The following is a 19,733-nucleotide window of genomic DNA, read 5'->3' on the forward strand; positions in this document are numbered from 1 at the left end:
TTTGTACATGCTTAAGTGCTATTCTTAATACTTACTGCAGAAATCTCAGGCCATAGTGTTGTGTGTGGTATGTGTGTCACTCCTATGCATGTGGCATGTGTGTGCATGATTGTGTGTTTGCAACTGATGAACCTGTGTGTGTGCACAATAGAAACATCCGTTTGCATCCAACATGCTGCTACATGTTTTTGTATATTTTTGTGTAGCCGTCTGCTGCATGATGATGTTTGTGGATTGTATTCCACTAGGTCTTACTCATAATAGACCCATTGAAAGTAATAAAGCTAACTTAGTCATGTCTGTTAACTTCAGTGGGTTTACTCTGAATTGTTGTATTATTGAATACTATCCTGTGTGTTTGCATCTCATGTGTTCTTACATATAGCTAAATGTGTCTGGAGCACACCACATGCAACTTGCAGAAATGCCTTGTATGCAAACATGCACTGCAGCATGCTAGATGGAAAGACACACAGGAGTGTGCCATTTGCAGCAGGTGCAGCAACATGCAACAGCAGGTACCAGTGCTGAGTAGTTCCAGCTTTCAAAGCAGTGACAGGCAGGGGAAAAACCATACAACTCTTTCCCCCCCTTAGGCTTCCTCAGAAATCACCTGCAAATATATCTGTTGCTAACTCCTACCTACTCCTGTTTTGGGTACGTAGGGCAAGAAAACATAGCTCAAAATGAAAAGAAAAATGACCAGTCCTAACAATGTGTAATATATTTTGTTTGATAAATTGTGTTACCTTTCAGTTCCTTCAAAATATCCAAAAGAACACCTATATTGAGAGTTTGCATATATTTGCGTATAATTGCTTAATTCACAGATCAGGTGTGGGGAACCTTTGGCTCTCCAGATGTTGCTGAACTACAACTCCCATCAGCCCCAGCAAACATGGTCAAGGATAATGGGAGCTGTAGTTCAGCAACATCTGGAGAGTAGTCAGATAAAAGGCAGGTAATTCATCTATTAAAAACGAGCCTAAGAGAGTCAGGGCATACTGTGTGGTATACATAGCTCTGCCCTCCAACAGAGGGGAGTGACTAGCCGGATCAGGAGAAATGGCAGGGGGCTGCTGCTGCTCCTGCCCAGCCTGACACCCAAGGCTGCCATTTTACCAGATGTTGCTGAACTACAACTCCCATGACCCCTAGTCATTGGACATGCTTACTAGAGCTGATGGGAGCTGTAGTTACCACATGTGGAGGGCCAAAATTCCCTACTCCTGCTCTACCTAATGTTAGTGCCAGCTTGGCGCCTTTGCAACAGCAGCTCTCTGAGAATCTGATGCAGATTTGGCAGCTGTGGTGTGTGATCAGTGTATTTTGCTCCACTGTGATCTTCTATATATTAGTAAAGAAAAGAAAAGCCTACACAGACATCACAAATTCCCAGTGCTCTTATCAAAAGAAAATCAAGCAGTATAGGATTGCTCCGGACCTTTTCCCCACTCAGAAATCGGGAGTTGAAATATGTTTCTGCGGTGGCCACCTAGTGGCCAAAGGGCAAAAGTGTTTCTTTCGAAAAGTTGGAACTGAGCATGCTCTAGGCCTGCATTTGTGGGCGTGGTTCCAAGAAGAATGCTGAGACAGTGTAAAAAGAAACCAAGAAATAAAACCAGCTGTTGTTTAATTATATTGGTGTAAGCAGATATTTTTTCTCCAGGATAAGCACAATATAGATTGATTAAAAAAAAGTGAAATTGCTGTAATTTATATATGTTTGATGGACCTAAAGAAATACAGGTCTGCTAAAAGAAAACAGCTTATGTAAAAGTTAAATGATCAAGTATGATATTCCCCGTTAATCCAAACAATATTTTGCTAGGATATTTAAACAGCTCTATAAAAAACAATAAAGAACATCAAGTCCTTTTTGGAAACTTTTTAATATCTGCAAATCATTTTAGTAGCCTCTACATGATACATTCTAGCTGTTCCTATCAATAAAAGCATGGTGACATAAAACACATGAGATCCTTAAATGCAGAAGTTTATCAAGATTGCCCAATTAAAGGAGTGCAGAAGGAAAACAAAATTCAAAGGTAATTCAGTCTTGGCATTTGGTAACTGACAGAAAGATCAATATAATTTAAACAAGCTTTGCATACATAATAAAACAATCTGTTCCAACACTAGGTTTTTCCACATAGCAATTTGTGAAGCCCCATTATTTCCCCTGATATACCTGTCATTTTGAACTTACTGAAAATATTTGTAATATATTGTTATATACTGGCTTACAATGATATTCAAAACTGAGATGTTCTTTTTTTAAAAAAAGAGTAAAACAAAAAAGTTTGTAAAGAGCAATATATAGCTGACAAACACTAGGGATATGATTTTTTGTTTGAGTTTGAGAGGACTCAAATCTCAGGCAAGCTTATGCGCCATTGGGGAACGGATACGCAACTTACTCTTAAATATATTTCAGATGACTGTAAAAGGGGATTAGACAAATTTGTGAAGGATAGGTCTATCAATGGGTGCTACCAGACGGTAGCTATTTTGGGGTGGGATTCAATCATATACTGACAAATGCAGATTTCACAATTAAAGTTGATTTGGAAGTTTGCACAACCCACTTTCCCCAAAGATCAGACTATGCAGTGAAAAACGTGAGGTAACACTTTTTAACACAATGTCATCTAATCTCCCCACAAAAAAATCAGGATGAATGCTCAATAAATAGGTTATCTGGAAGCACCTAATGGCTATTAACCACAATACCTAAAGGAAACCTTCAGTTCAGAGTCAGCATACTTTTAAATACCACTTACTGGGGAGACAGCAATAAACAGGAAGGGATTATTACCTTCATGATGTGACAGTGGGCTTTCCAATCAATGGCATCTGGTTGGCTGCTGTTGGAAACAAAATCCTGGACTTTCTGTCCTATTGGGGCTTTTCTTATCTCTTTAATATAAGTATCAGCATAATTCTGAAAGAAGCACTATATTGTTCAGAGTAAATTAATGTCCTAAATGTTAAGAACATTCTGCATTTATACTATCCAAGCACGCAGAGCAAACTTCTTTGCGTAGTGTACACACAGAAGTGTGCAAACAGTGCATAAACAAATACATTTGGAAAATAATGCATTTAAAAAGACAGGGTGGTCATGATACATTTTCAACCACACATAACTTTATTCAAAGTTTCAACTTGGCACTGAAAGTTATGTGAGGGCTTTGGAAAAGAAGTTCACATTTTTTACTATTATGACCCCCAACTAAGAACTGACTCATGGCTTTGTGTACGTGCTCCTGAACTTCCTTGTCTATTCTTTATAGAGCAACAATTCCTGCTAGGTTCCTTGTTTGAGAACCATAACAATGAAATTAGGTTTGAAATTAGTTTACATTTGCAGTGCAGGCATGAGATCTGGTACATAGGGGATAGGTAGCTTATCTGCCACTGCCACTGGATTCCACTTGAGTAATATTATTTAATGGAACCATTTTAGTTATTTCATTCATTTCAAACATTTGTTTGCCACTCTTCAATCCAACAGATTCCAGAACAGAAAGCAACAAATCATACTATTTCCCAATTTGTTCCCTTTATGCTATAGTTTTTGTGCCAGGGAATGTTGTTTTGTTGCAGGTTTAAATCTCCTTGTACCCTTCCACACCACTGGCAAATACATGATCCAGGCATGGATGTATTCCGAGTCCCTCCTGAAGCCTCCTTATATCAGGTCAGAATGGTTCATTTAGCTCAGTCACTGGGAGTGAGACTTTGACTGGCAATGGTTCTTTAGAGCTTCAGACATGGGGCATTTCCAGTCCTATCTCGAGATACCAGGGATGGGGCATCTACCAGTGAGCTACTGTCCTTCCTCTTTGGCCTGATCACCTGTAAATGCTGCTTAAAAGAGGATAATTAGGAAGAGTTCAGCACACATGGGAAGACTAGCATCCACACCATACATTTAAAGTACATTTAAAGCACATGGTTTCCTCAAAGAATCATTGGAACTGTAGTTTGAGGGTAACGGGAAGTGTAGCTCTGTGACAGTGAGGGTGAGGTTTACTCCTCACTTCCCATTACCCTTAAACTACAGTTCCAATGATTCTTGTGGAAGGGGAATCATGTGGTTTAAATGCATGGTGTGGATGTGATTGTGTGTTGGAAAGCAGTTGCCTTGCAAACAGAGCTCCACCAGCCACCTTAACTCAGATGTGCGCAGCTTTTCCGCTTGTCCCTCTCCTGCCCCCAGGACTTGGGCTGGCAGGCTGCTCAGATTCAGCAGCAGAGGGTAGAGAGGGGTCAGCAAGCAGCAGGAGCTGCTTCAAGTATAGTGTGTAAATCTGCAACAAAGGGAGTAACAAGAGAGAAGATGTCAAGGGAAAGGTTCCAGAATCACCACTTTGAGGACCTCGGGGGCTTCCAGAGTGGCTATTCACTGAGCATTCATGCTGATACGTTGGCACACAACTTGTGTGGAGGACAGTTATACACCATCACATGTTTATTTAGCATTCATCCTGGTATGTTCATGTGAAGGTTCTATGACATTTCTAGCTAGTGGTTGTTCTCCTGCACTTTCCATGCAATCTCCCATCATCTTCTTACCAGACTTTCTGCAGTTAGAAAAATTATGGGATAACTGCACTAGAAAGTATGGAATGACAACTAAATTTTGTGCAAATACACAGCCCATCTAGAAGTGCCTCCAGCCAACTGAAGTTGATCATGATTTTGGCTACAGGCCTAAGCACACTGACTAGGGAGTAAATCCCATTAAAATCACTCAGATTTCTGTAAATCACATTGTAGCATATAAAACAAACTAGCCCAGTCTGTTTGCTTTCAGTGAACTTTAGGCTGCAATCCAATACACACTTACTTGGGAGTAAGTCCCAGTGAACCCAATGGAGCTTACTTCTCAGTAGGCATGCATTGGAGTGTGCTGTTAGTCACACCTGACATACCTGCACCATGGCGTCTACTTTTAAGCATACAGATGAATAAAAGGTGACTGTGTGTGTCTGGTGTTTGTAGAGCTGAAGATACTCAAAAACAGATAGCAATTTAAACTGACATTTCTATATTACTATGCCAAATGTTGAAGAAAAATAGCGAAAGTCTTTTCTCCAAGTTGCAGGAAGGGCTGTGCGTGTTTCTCCTCCTTTTGCCCTCACAATAATGCTGCCTGTGGGAGAGGCCGAATGCGCATCATGGCTGAATGGGGATTTGAAGCAGGGACTCCATATTCCCTACTACAACTACTTCCACCACACTAGCTCCAAAAAACCCACCAATTGGATTTCAAGTTAACCTGTATTTGTAAATTTTCAGGTTTAGGAATGGACTTTGGTTTGGTTCGTCTCTCTCATGCATTGCTGTCAAATATTTGTTCTTCTGTCTTAAAAACAGTTTCTTTAAAAAACAAAACACAACTCTCAGATATAAACATTTCAAATTATCTGAATTTAGATTTGTGTAAAATTCTAGTTGCGTATATATTTCGTGTGCTGCCTTTATCAGCTGGTGCAAGGTGCAGCATCATGTAGACAGAAAATACGTACCCAGAAAGATAAAGGTAATAATGCTGTAAATTTGCAAGAACTAATTGAAACCAAAGAAAATTCCAACAAAGACAGCAAACAGTATCAGCACTTTTAGCAGGTACATGAGGAAATTTGAAGAGTCTTCCACAACCCGAGTTCTTGTGGGCTTCAGGGTCCGTTTCCACTGGCTCATGATGGCACTTCTTGCTCCCTCCCACATTCCTGGTCCAATCAGGCGGTACTGGTAGGAGGAACAGGGCCCAAAGAAAATCTTCAGGGCCAGTTCAGGATCTTTCAGAAGGAGAGCTGGCACGCTTGGTTTTGTGCCAATATTGGAGGCAATTTGGTCCATGTACACAAGGCAATCTGTTTTCAAAACCTCATCAAAGGACAAGCCAAACCTTAATTACAGAATATATAAAAGGGGGAAAGGGGAGGGAAAAAACAACCACACACATTTGATTTGTAAGTGAAATAGAAGACATGAGTGCCATTGAGCATTCTGTTCATAATTCCATTGCAAGGGAACTCTGGGAACAGGGTTTCCTTTTTCTGTGAAATAGGGATTTTTAATTGCAGGACCCTCAGCAAATTGTAATTTCTGCCACAGAAGTTATAGTTACTGTGATGCAATTTAAGTTCATAGTGAAACTGTGTTCCTGGGAGCACCATGGTTTTGGTAGAAAGCCTGGTAGTCAACCAATACCCAGAGTCAGCCCCTTGGCCCCTCTAGTCTGGTATTGTCTACTCCAGCCTTCCCCAACCTCGTGCCCTCCAGTTGTCTTTTTAGCGCAACACCTATCAACCTCAGACTAGATTAGAAAATGCTCTCCAAAGTATCAAGAAGAAGCCTTTCCCAACCCTTCCACTTCAGATGCTTTTACAGCTGGAGATGCCAAGTGTTGTACCTGCAACTGAGTGCAAAGCAGGTGCTCTATAATTAAGCTACAAATTAAATTAAATTAAATTAAAGGGTATGGATGGGATTTTAAATTTATCTAGTCCCACCTTTTGAACAAACAGTTTTGTTTATGCTTTCATGTCTTCTCTGAGGCAGGATTCCAGGAGGACACATGGGGAGGGCCATGTATAAAATTCAAGATCCTACCCCGTAAATATTTGTAAAAAAGGCACCAGTGACACATTACACTGCCGCCAAGCATAACATTAATCTGACATCCCCTTTCTCTGGTGCAAAGTGTCCTCAGGAGCCCTTTGCTGCAGAAAACGTGGGGAGAAAAGGGGCTGCTTAACTCTTCCCCTGCCAGCTGCTATTCCTCTCAACTCTACCCCCCCTCCAGTTTTTCCTCCACAGACTCCCAGACCAGTATTTGTGGGGTAAACTAAACATGAGCTTGGAAACACAAAGGAGTGCAGTTGTTGAGGAAAAGTAGCTGTCATGAGGAGGGTTAAGCATTCCTTTCCCTCCACCCTTTCTCTGCTAAAAAGTGCCCCCTCCTGAGGACACTTTGTAAATAAGACATAAGTAATTGGGCTAATGATATGCATGGCTGCAGTGGAATGTGTAGCTTGGACCTGAGGCTCTGGGTGCTTCCAGACAGTCACTGTCTTCGGATGGAATTCAATCACATACTGGCAAATTCAGTTGATTGGGAGGTCTTCTGGAACAAACCCTTTTCCCTGAAAGACTGGACTTCTTGAAATAAGGAAAGTGACAGGAAAATGCACTGGAAAGCATGGGATAATACTTACTTTTGACACAACATCATCTAACTTCTCCGCAAACAAATCAGAATGAATGCTCAATAAACAGGTTGTCTGAAAATGCCTTCTGCTGGCAAATTATGTTCTTTGCAGTAGTAGCAATGCCACATTCTCCTAAGCACTCTTCTGAGTTAAACAAGTCTCACTACTATTTAAAATTGGATTTGGGCCAAGGATGCCACACTCCACTTCAGATGGCCAGCCCAAGTGGGTGCTCCGTTGCTGTGTTCAGCCTCAGTCACATTACCAGCTGGGACTGGGCAAGCGAAACACACCATGTCAATTTTACAACAACTGCATTGACTTGACAAATGTTAAAAGTAGGAAAATAATTTAAATCTTGAGGCTTAATGGACGCTGTTTAGGGATGGGCGAGAATTCAGATTTAGCACCAGATTTTTCAATTGTCCGCATATTCTCCATCTTTGCAGAGCAATCCTGTTTGTTCCAAACTTCAGAAGATTTCCCCTGACACTAGATTTCCCCCCCTCAAATATTCCCTTGAATATATTGCTCTTTTATTGATTTTACTCATAACATATTACAGCAGTACAGCGCTCTCTCGCTTTCTCTCTCTCTTCTCTCTTTCTTTCTCTCTCTGCCATTCTCCCTGCTCAAATAATCCAAGCTCCAAGCAGGGAGGAAGCAAGCCAAGCCTATAATATCCTATAATAGTGGAGGAGGAGAATGCAAAGATGCTTTCCTTTTACATTATTGATGGTTTCCTTCAAAATATCAGTATTAATATTGATATTTTTGGGGAGGGAAAAATCAGATTGGTAAAAGCAATGGATACCAGACAAAGAACAAATCTGAATCATTAGATCAATGGAATGCTTTCAAAGTGGCGCAAACAGATCCCATCCCTAACTCTGTTATCTAAAAATCTCTAAGATTAGTGTTAAATGATAATAGTAAAAATAATGTTAAAGCCTTTCCCTCTAGTTATTTGGATAATAACTGAAAAAAGGAATTGTATTTTACTTCATAAGGTTATTGTGGGGGTGAACATAATGATGACTGCAGAGTGCTTTGTATAAATAAAAATTGGGCCTGATGATAAGCAGCAGGAATAAAAACACTAATGACTTCAGGTGGTGTCAACTACTTGGTTTGAAAATCCCCCCAGCTATAATTAATATAATTTAAAATGCGAAGGGGTGAGAAGCGCATAATGGTCATATCCTTTTCTCCTACAAACTGATTTAATCTCTTTGGATTTTGCACACAAGCACCATAGGGCTTCTAATGTTGCCACCAGGTATCAGGACTGAAGCCCACCCTTGGTCTAGAACTGGGAACCCTGAAGATGATAGGTGTGGATTCATCTTGTGACCCACTGCCCAGCTCTGGCTAAAGAAGAGAACTGCAAGGAGACCAGCCAGGAAGCCTCCTTGTGCCAATAGGCCCACATGTGTCAGATGATAACTATCTAGGGATGGAAGGATCTGTCAGGTTCAGTGCTCCCAGTTTCTCATTTTTCCAATCTTTGATTCTCCATATTTTTGCAGCAATTGGTGAATTTTATTTTTTTAAGATCCTCATGAGAATTCTTTAGCATTTTAGTGAGAATTTCTCTTGTATGCAGTTTTGACTAATGTACACATTTTTGCAAGCAATTTCTCTTAATATAATGCATATTTTATGTTGTTTTTCACTAATATATTCATTTTTATGCACACTTTCCCCTGATATATGCATTTATTGCAAAGATTGCTTAGTTGGAGAAATGCATGACAAAATTCGGAAATTTCAAAGGATGGCTGTGTGCTGTTTTGGAAAGTGCAGATATGATGAATTCAGCTTTAAATGTGAGCTGAATCAAATTTCTCACCCATCCCTGTAGCAGTCTCTCCGACACTACAAAAGCTTCTGGGATAGGTTTGGTCACTGACGGCTGAGTGACTTGCTCATGCTGAATACACACCGACTTTACCTTCCTCCCCTGCCAACTGCACAGAAGCTATAGCGGAATCTGTTGCTGGGTTTGGCAAATGTGCCTGGAACTACAGCATGATGTAGAGACATTAGTAGGCAAGAATGTTTACTTTCATGACATTAAACACTCCACTTACTGTTTTCTAAAGATCAAACATTGGTTGAAAGCACAAGGATAAGCCAGGCTGGGTCTCTTCCTGATCAGCTGGCAAACTTTATGCACCTCCATTCAACCAATGAAGATTTGGCTCAACGTGGTCACGTTATAAAAAAGAGCTTACCAGTTGACGTTGTTTTTCTTCTTTTCATTGACCTCCTCCATCATTGTGTTCACTGGAGGCAACTTACACAAACCTAGAAGACAGGAGGGATTTTTTTCTCAGCAAGTCACATTTTTGAGGTACATCAAAAAAGAACTTTATTTTTCCAATGGGTAAAATAGAGCAGTTGTCTTCCAGGAAGAAGAACAGGATGTTCAGTTATTAGTGGCATCAACCTCTGTTTAGTGTGAGATGAAGCAGGGGTTTTGAACAGAGTAAGTTACATATGGGAGAGATGATTGTGGTATTGTGTACGGATGGGGTGAGCACCCAGGTTAATCTAGGGCTTGGGCTTGGAAAACCAACCTATTTTCCTCAAAACTCTTGAAAGTTTTAAAACTATAAGGAAGGGCCATAGCTCAATAACAGAGCATTGGCTTTGCATGAAAGAAGTCCCAGGTTCAATCCCCTGCATCTCCAGGACAGACTGGGAGAGAACCCTGCCTGGAATCTTGGAGAGCCACTGCCAGTGAGTGCAGGGGGTGATACTGAGCTAAATGGACCATCTGTCCCTATCACAGAATCTAGAAAAATATCAGCCCAGCCCACCCCCTTAGGTAAGCCGGCTCAAGCAGCAGGAGCAGCCCAGACTATAATTGAGGGATTAGACCCTAAGGAGCTGAGCCAGAGCCAGAAGCTTTATATCGCAAGGTGGAATCCAACTAAGCCAGAGTGTAGGTGGAGCATCCACAATGAAGCAAAATTGTTGAAGCTAAGCAGATCTGGGTCTAAAGCAGGAAATCAGTACAGGCAGTAAGTTGCCATAAGTCATAATCGACTTGAAGGCACATAACAACAACAGTGACTACCATTATCATTAACAACAACCGTCCTTGGTGTCATGAGCCCTGCTGAGCTGGCGGCTGCATAACTGCTCTCTAGCCACCTGCAGGTGTGGCACTGAAGTCCATCGGAAAGCAGCCCAGCAGGTCCTTCTGCTGGCAAGTTACTGGCAGGGTGAGGGGGTGTCCACCCAGATTTCTTGGCCTACAACTCCCATCACACCTGACCACTGGCCATGCTGGTTAGGCCTGATGGGAGGTGGAGTCCAACGACATCTGAAGGTCCACAGGTTCCCCATCTCTGGTGCCTGGTCCACCTGCCAGAGTTCCCAGTCTGAGGTCCCCCAGCATTTTACACACATAATAAATATGCTCTTGACACCATGGAGTGCTCATATCTCACTCTACCTACCATTAAAGATACGGGTGACCCAGCGTGCTTGCATTTCCACAACAGGCATGACTGCCCCAAAGGGCCTGAGGAACCCTATAACGGCAAGTGTTGGTTTCTCCAGCTGAGGGGGGAAGATGTATTTGTACAAGGAAGCATGTTTATTTTCCACCTTGATAACTGACTCATCAATGAAAGGAAAAGAAGCTTTGTATCCAGTGGCAAAGACAACAACATCCACTTCCTCTTCACCAGGAGTATTTGCGAACACAACAGAGTTTTCTTTGAACTCCTTCACCTCAGGCCTCACAGAGACCTTCCCAGTGATGATGCATGCAGGGAGTTCATCATTTAGCACTGGCTCTCTCATCACAGACCTACAAGGAGGAGGAACGATAAAAAAAGATCAGATAAGTAAGCTGGGTGCAAAGGAGAGTAGTTCAGTCTGTGTTGTCATGCTGGTTTTACAAAAAAAAGAGAGAGAAATGTAGGCCCCCGCTTTCCTTCTTTATCTTTCATTTTCTTATAATTCCTTCTGCAGCCAAATGCCTCTGGAAGCCCATAAGCAATGTGTGAAAACAGTTGCCTCCTCTGTAGTTCCTTGCATCTGGTTTTCAAAGGTACACTGCCTCTGAACTTGGAAGTTTCATTTACTTATCACAGCCAACAGCTGCTGACAAACTCATTCTCGATGAATTTGGAAGCTAAGCTAGTAGCCATCACCACTGTGGCAGTGAGTTCCATATGTGATGTGTCAAAAATACTTTATTTGGTCTCTTCTGAAACTATTGCCCATTAGTTTCACAGGGTGATCCTGAGTTCTAATACTATGACAGAGGGAAGAAAATGTATCTGTATCCACTTTATCCCCAACATCATAATATTATTTCTCACGTTACGTTAATGTAACCACAGTGAAACTTCTGTTTTCTATTACAGGTTAGGAAACAATCCTCAACAAACTGAATGTGTTTATGCGTGCGCGCGGTTGTATTTCCTTTTCAGTCTGAAATGTAGAATGTTTGTTTTCTAGTCAGTTATAGCTAGGAACAGTACAAATAACGTTGTCAAGCTACACAGCTTGTAACCTTGCCCTGGAAGGAACCTTGCCCGTGTTTTAAAAGCAAAAGGGAGCCTACCATGAGGCAGAAGCCTCCAGAGGTGAATCTGGGGCACTTTTAAGGGTGGCCGATTGGAAAGCAGGCAGATCTGATCCATGGGGAAGTTCTCCATGCCATGCAGCCCCCATTCATTTAAATAAGGCTTGCACAACAAGCAGAACACCCTAGTGGATTGTGTCCCATGTTAATTGGGGAAGGGGATTTTACACGTTATGCCTAAGGCAGCAACATTTCTTAGACCACCTCTGCCTCGACTCTCATGGAAGCTGGGAGTACCCTTTCTTCTAAAGGTTCTTCAGTTGGGCCTCTTGGAGAATGTGTTTGGTTATTCTGTCTTGGAATATACTTTAGACTGTTTTTATCATTTACAGAGGTATAACATAAATATTACATTTCTGCTTGCTATCTTTATGTTTTCTTTTCCCTTTCAACACTGAGAAAGTACCTGTCCTTTGGAATGATGCCATAGTTTGCATGGTTAAACCACTGGCTCACGTGGCTTGCAATCAGCCATCCTGTGAAGTACCCAGGAAGGATATTTCGAATAATATTCCTAAAACGAGTTAGGAACACCATGTCCCATGGATAGCCATTGTCAAAAACACGGCTTATCACCCAGGCACCTCTTTCTGTGCTGATCATCACCTAGGAAAAACACACCTTAATATAGTTTATGGAGTAGATATGTCCTAACCCTGTTTTTAAAAGGAAGTATGGTACTTAGAGCAAAGAGCAATGATAACACTGTTCATAAGCTTGTGTTTCAAAGCCAACCCAAGGCCAGGACTGTACAACAGGCTAAAAACTAGACATGATGCTAAATGTGTTGCTAGCAACTACTTCAGGATTTTAACAAATGTAGTAATAGGTGTACATGACAGATTTTTATTGTGATTAATGTGCATGAAGAGAGGTTTGACCTTTCCCTTTTCAACCACAATCCTAATAAAAATCCCCCCTCTTAGCTTTACGAAAAAGCTCCCACTTGTGCCTCTGAGAGCTTCCCTCCTAACTGTAGCACAAGGGGAAGATTTTAATCTGAATTGTGACTATGGAGGGAAGGGTTAAAGCTCCCTTTCCCTTGTGTGGTGCTCCTGATGAAAACGGCCTTCCTGTGCTTAGTACTAAATTAAAAAACAAAATCTGAAATGCCTGCTAACAGTGCATTTAGCTTGACATCTCCCCTCCCCGTATTTGACATCTTAGGCAGCGGGTGGCTGTATATGACTGATGGGCTTCATTACACTTTGTAGCTCAGAAACTGAATAGTAAAATGTCTTGGGTGGGTCTTCCTGTGTTGAAAATCCAAATGATGATACTACATGTAATAAAGATCTAATAATACATTCAAGTGATTTTCTACGCTTTAATAGAGCCAAAAATTAACTACCTGCGGCAGCTACCTTCCTCTGCCCAATCAGATTTGAAGATTTGCAACAGGGCAGTGAAGAATCTTTCTTGAGTAGCCAAAAGACTCTGCTAGCTTGCTTCTAAGCAAACTTATTTCTTAGCATAGTATTTGTGGTGCTTTGGCACAACAAATGGGTGCCTCCAGACTATCAATATTTTGTGGGAGGGATTCAAGCACATACTAGAACTTTGGGTTTGCACAGTTGAACTGGATTAAAGGGTTCTTTGCCTCGGTGCAACAAGCCCATTTAAAAAAAGAATCGGACTTTTGCAGTTTGGAAAATTATAGAGAATAGCATTGAAAAGAGTGGGATGACCAAATGACTAACAGGTAGACATATGAACATCCAGCAAGCAAATCAGGATGAATGTACAACCTCTGTGCAAATAAATTAGAACAAGCAAATATAACCTAACCTCTGTGAAAGCTCTGTGAAAGCAGCTCGGATTGTGCAAGTAGAGCAGATACTCTGGAGGAGCTAATATCTCTTGCATGGAAATGTAGTAATATTTACATTGCCGTAGCCAACCTTTCCCACTAGGTGGGGCCGCCACATTTCTAGATAAGGAAAGCACTGGTTGAAACCTCATACCAAAAACCCAGCTTCTATAACCCTGTTGCCAAGCTTAATTGTCTGAGTTTTTAGTGTCTAGAAACTGTTAGCATCAGAAATGTGTAAGTTGAATAACAACAGCAATTTATTGTTCAGAAGCTCTTACCTACTTAGAAAGAACACCTTAAAAGGGATAATAAATTCCTGCCATGCTCACAGTCAAATTGCTAAAGGAGATTTCCCACAGGGTGACTTAAATGAGGAATTTTGGGTAGGCAGAGCTGGGTAGACAAGCAAGTGGACCATTTTGGAGGGGCACCACCTGCCAGCAAATATTTTTAATAAGAAATTTTGTATTCCTAAAACAAGCTCTTATTTTTTAAACAGAAAGTGTTGCCTTCTAAAGAGCCTTCCTTGTACACAGTGCCTTATGCATTGTGGCAATGGCAAAACCACTCTCTTGTGAACCTTCTCCCATACTCCAGGGGTTTGGGTTGGATTTGTTAATGTTGTGACTCAATACAGTTGTAATGAGCAACATACCTTACTAATTACAGTTCAGAGTAGCAATTTATTGTGTTTTAATTGCACATTAATGTTTGCATTTTGATTTCCCATCTGGGTTCCTCACAAGAGAACACCACTGATAAGAAAACAGACACTCTGCTCCTCTGTGCCCAAACAAAGGGGAAAGTATTGCATAGTCCACTTCCAAAACTTCAAGCTGGTCTGAGAAATATCTTACCTTTCTGGCTGTGTGAGTGGCTTCCACCGCAATATCAACTCCAGAATTCCCCATGCCAATCACCAGCACTCTTTTACCCCTGAAGACATCAGGGGTCTTGTAGTCCCGACTGTGAAAGTACTGCCCATTAAACGTCTCTATACCTGTGTGGAAATGAGGACGTAACCCAAGAATATTTAATACAGCTATACCTCAGTCCTGTGCATGTTTGTTCAGAAGTAGTAAGTCCCACTGGATGCAGTGAGTAGGATTTACTCTCAAGTATGACTGCAGCTTTAGGATTTATATAGTACATTTCCAATGTACAAAGTGCTTAATATACATTATTCAGTTATCCCTACAAGAGCCCTGTAAAGTAGGCTGGTATCATTATCCCCATATTGCAGGTGGGGTCTGAGGCTAAGTGGCTTGCTTAATACCATCTAATAAATCTGTTATCTTTTCAGTGCTTATTGAAGACCTTCCTCTTTCAACAAGCCTTTTAAGTTGAGAATTTATCCCAGTCTGTGTCTAAGGATTCCGTTAATCACCTAAAAATATATGAACGTAATTCATATATGGATGGAATGCTCAGAGGGGCGTACGCACAAGCTTCAGAAACCACAAGTTGGCAATCTTAACAAAAAAAAGTGGAGCAACCAGTTGGAAAACATTTCAATATTGAGGGTCACAGCCTGTTGGACTTTTCTATAACAGCGATAGAGATGCCAACAGATCCAGCAGCATTGACTAAAAGGGAGAACTTTTGGATTATACAGCCATGAGAGTGGCTGTATACTATATAGTCAGTAGGGATTTTTCACGTTCTACCATGTTAAATGAAAATACCCACACACACACCTTTCTGGTGCTTTCTTATAGTCCCAATTCAAAACAAAAACAAGTCTTATACTGTTGGATTCAGAATCGCTTGCTCTACAACTCTGAAAGTTTTCTTGGTGATACACAACACGGAGAATCCACAGATTAAAGTGAAAAACAGGAGAGAGAAAAACAAGAAGCCGTTTGGACTTTTCTCTTGAGAAGTTCTCATAATCTGTTGTCGTTCATTAAAACTCAGAGATGACTGTAAGGTATCTCTAATCAAATCCCTGAGCTTGCCCCAAACACAGAGCTTCATTTTCAGTAGGTTTAAAGTAAAAAAACCGGCATGGTTTGTTTTTAATTAATAGATAAAAAAATGCATTACCGTGGGTGATAACGTCACGCAGGCGCAGTAGAAACCAGGAGTTCTTTCGTTTCACTCCCCCTTCCCTTCCAGTTACTTGGAGGAAGCAGGGGAAGTCTTCTGCTCCTGTGATTGGTGGGCAACAGACATGTGACTCACACTGGCCTTCTGCTCAGCTCCCTCGTGCTCTGTGTGAGGAAGCACGAAGGAGGAAATGGAGACCCAGACAGTCAGGAGAGAGAGAGAGAGAGAGAGAGAGAGAGAGAGAGAGAGAGAGAGAGAGAAATGGACAGTGGTGGGAGAAAGCCAGAGGGCAAGGATGACGGAGAAGGCAGCAGCAGAATGGAGGTGAGTGACGGTGATGTGTGTGTGTGTGTGTTCCCACCCCTGCTGTCTCCCACAGCCTGCTCTTTCCGCTGGCTCAGTTGCCCTGCCACCCCCACCCCCTATCCTTAAATGGGTTTATAAATGAGTTATTTTGAGATTGTACGAGACTCTTTGTTTGTACCACTTTAATCCTGAATTTAGCTCTTGGTTGTTAAATCTCTCTCTCTCTCTTTCTCTCTCTCTCTCACTCACTCACTCAGACACACACACACAATCAATCATTAGTATATTCATAGTGCAGCAGTGGGGAGGGGTGGATATAGTGCTTGAGAATGCATAGGTTACATCAGCCCTGCAAATTAGCCTAGTGTGGCTGTACAAATATGGGGGGGGGGCTGAGAGGGAGTTGTGCAAGAAGGGAGTGATTCTTCCCCACTCTTTGCTGGGAAAACCACAGCTCACAGCTGTACCACATGCCCAGGGGTCTGGAGGAATGCTTTCCTCCTAGAATTAGTTACTTCCTCAACTGCCCTTGTTGTATGAATTTGGTTAATCTGGTTAATCGGTCTGCAGGAATTTATATATGGGTATACTTAAATATAAAGTGATGATGAGACAACGCAAAACTATTTGAACTAGATTATATAGTAGTGTTCTCTGAACTTAAAAAAATGTAGAACCTACAGTTATAAGCATAGTCTATCTGAAACTTTATTTTGGAGGGGTGGATATAGTGCTTGAGAATGCATAGGTTACATCAGCCCTGCAAAGTAGCCTAGTGTGGCTGTACAGATATGGGGGGGGGCTGAGATGGAGTGTGTATGACAACCCTGAAGTGTAGTCCAGAGTTGTTCAGTCTCTTGGTTTTGTGTTTCTCACAAAAAGATTAAAATTAATTAAAATACATAAAATACAATATATACACACACACATATATATACATATATATAGGGATTGGTACTAAAGGGACTACAAAGGTAAAATTTCATATAGAAGGCATAAAACCAGTGTCAATCTACATTTAAGGCTGATAGATATTTGTTTATAGTACTTAATAGTACTACTACTGGGAGGAAGGGCGGGATATAAATCTGATAATAAATAAATAAATAAATAAAGGAAAGGGGCTTCCCCTTTGCCCAGTGCCCACCCACCCAATCTCCTCCCTTGGGTCAGTGTTGGACTATGACCTGGGAGACCAGGGTTCGAATCCCCACACAGCCATGAAGCTCACTGGGTGACCTTGGGCCTGCCTCTCAGCCTCAGAGGAAGGCAATAGTAAAACCACCTCCGAATACCGTTTACCATGAAAACCCTATTCACAGGGTCAACGTAAGCCAGGATTGACTTGAAGGCAGTCCATTTCCATTTTCCAACATGACTGCACAGAAATAAATCCCATTGAACTCAAAAAGTATGCAAACAATCAAACCCACCCTGCCTTCTCCTCCCTCCTATTCCCTCCCTCTTGCCTCTTCCCTCCCCCTTCCTTTGCCCCTCCCTCCCCATCCTCAACCCCTTCCAATTCCCTCCTTCCCCTTCCCCTTCCCCCTCCTCCCCCTCCCCTTCCTCCTCCCCATGGTAAGTTTTACCTATCTTAAGCATGATTGCACGGAAGTAAATACCGTTGGACTCTGTAAGCATGCAAATGATCAAACCTCCCCTCTCCCTTCCTTTGCCCCCTCCAATATGGTCCCCTCCCCCTCCTCCCCCCACATGGTCACTTTTTCCTATCCTAACCATGATTGCATAGGAGTAAATCCCATTGAACTCAATAAGCATGCAAATGATCAGACCTGCTTTTTTCCCTCCTTCCCCTCTCCTCTACCTTCCTTCTCCCCTCCCCTCTTCCTTCTTCCTCCTCCCCTGCCTACTCCAGCCCTCCTCCCCCTCCCCCTCCCCTTCCCATGGTCAGTTTTACCTATCTTAGGCATGATTGCACGGGAGTAAATCGCACTGAATTCAATAAACATGCAAATGATCAAATCTGTCCTTCACCCCTCCCCCTCCTGCCTGCTCCCCTCCCAGTCCTCCCCTCTTTGGGTTGGTCTTTCACAATCCACTTCCTGTGTAGCTTGGAAGAATCTGGTAACATGTGCCTCTGACCAACCCAAATTTTGTTTGCATTTTGACCAATTTGTAGGGCAGTACAATATCTCAGAGAGGAGTTCAGGTCTCCTGCTCCCCTGGTGCATTCACTATAGCTGCCCAATTTCCCTGCCTTTTAAAGTTTGGTAGAAATATCTGTAGGCTATAGGTACATTCTTAAACCGCAAGGTTTTCTGCCTATTAGTGAATATACTCTCTGGACACATTGGCACCACATGGCCTGAACCTGGAGGACAGTACCACCACTGCAAATGAAGCCTCTCTGAGCATTCCATCGTCAAAGCTCTATAACTGCCACCTTGGTAACAGCATTTATATGTTGGCAGCTGATGAAGGTGGAAGCTGAAACGTTTTGTTAATACAATAAAAACCTCTGTTTGGTTAATCACAATTACGTTCATATGTATGTATGTATGTTTTTAACCTTTTTTAGATGGAAGCGTTTTTTTGAAAGAAATGTTTTTAAATATGTTCTGTTTTAATTCATTTTAAAGTCTGTTTTAAGCGGCGGTAACGCTCTGCTCACGGCCGGAGTTCGATTCCAACGGAAGGAGGAAGTCGAATCTCCAGTAAAAGGGGTCGAGGTCCACTCGGCCTTCCATCCATCCGTGGTCGGTAAAATGAGTACCCGGCATATGCTGGGGGGTAAAGAAAGGCCGGGGACGAAACTGGCAATCCCACCCCATATATATGGTCTGCCTAGTAAACGTCGCAAGACGTCACTCTAAGAGCCGGAAACGACTCGCACTATAAGTGCGGGGACACCTTTACCTTTTTCAAAGTGTTTTTAGTGCTTTTGTTTGCTGCCCTGGGCTCCTGGGTGGGATATACATCAAATACTAAACAAACAAATAAATTCATAAAATGCTTCTTGCAGAATGCAGCAAAGATGGATAGCATATTCTGTGATTAATATAAGAAACAAATAATTACAGAGAAAGACTATCTTTCTCTGTCATGTGACTGTTTGAGAGTCACATGAAATGCTCCCTAAAACCACATCGCTAGAACAGACCTGCTGTTATCATCCTCTCCCAGTGGTGCCATTAGGGCAGGACTTTGGGGAAGGTGCCCAGGGCCCCATTCAGCAGAAAGAGCAGGAGGGCCCCCAAACTACAGCAAGGCTGGCCCAACACATTCAAAGTAAGTGAGGTAATACATATTGCCATCTAAAGGGGGCACTGCTGTATGGCCATTAACTCTAGATTCTAAAGTTACAGAACTGCACCATATTGCCCCACAACTCCTGACACCTGATCCTTGCCACAGACTAATATTCATTGCCTACAGTGTACCTTGCCATAAACTAGAGGTGGAATAAAGGCAAAATGTGGTTAACCAGGGGACCACTGGTCAGTTCCATATGGAAATGAGAATGAGTGTGATGGAATGTGTTGGAGGAAGCATAGTGGAGATGGGGCGGGGGATATCAGCATCTGCTACAATTTATCTCTGGGAGGGGAAGGTATGGTATGGTCAAGGATAGCAATTGGAAAAATCAGCAAAGGAGAAGGGGACAACTGCTTTAGGCTATCCCCTGTACTGGTTCTACCTGGTGTAGAACTGGTGACTTGGCCACTAAGCCCTAACCTGGTGGTGCAGTTGTTCAATGCTAGGTCAGCGC

The 19,733-nt window shown here is 42.1% G+C and overlaps 1 protein-coding gene across 3 annotated transcripts in view; it reads right to left on the reverse strand.

Annotated features, from left to right (window-relative positions):
• Positions 1 to 1,849: 1,849 nt before the first annotated feature.
• The window catches only part of FMO1 (flavin containing dimethylaniline monoxygenase 1), a 46,183-nt gene continuing 28,299 nt past the window's right edge, over positions 1,850 to 19,733 (reverse strand). For 2 of the 3 annotated variants that reach the window (XM_061585167.1, XM_061585159.1), the window contains exons 5-9: positions 14,506 to 14,648; positions 12,242 to 12,441; positions 10,697 to 11,052; positions 9,464 to 9,536; positions 1,854 to 5,920 (exon numbers count right to left, since the gene is read on the reverse strand). In XM_061585167.1, the coding sequence (XP_061441151.1) occupies positions 5,578 to 5,920; positions 9,464 to 9,536; positions 10,697 to 11,052; positions 12,242 to 12,441; positions 14,506 to 14,648 (1,115 nt within the window). In that variant the 3' untranslated portion in view covers positions 1,854 to 5,577. Of the gene's footprint in view, positions 5,921 to 9,463; positions 9,537 to 10,696; positions 11,053 to 12,241; positions 12,442 to 14,505; positions 14,649 to 15,694; positions 15,841 to 19,733 lie in introns of those variants that run through there. The other variant, XM_061585177.1, reaches the window with a different exon arrangement.

Source organism: Rhineura floridana, chromosome 1 (assembly GCF_030035675.1).
Source record: "Rhineura floridana isolate rRhiFlo1 chromosome 1, rRhiFlo1.hap2, whole genome shotgun sequence".
NCBI classification, from domain to species: domain Eukaryota; kingdom Metazoa; phylum Chordata; class Lepidosauria; order Squamata; family Rhineuridae; genus Rhineura; species Rhineura floridana.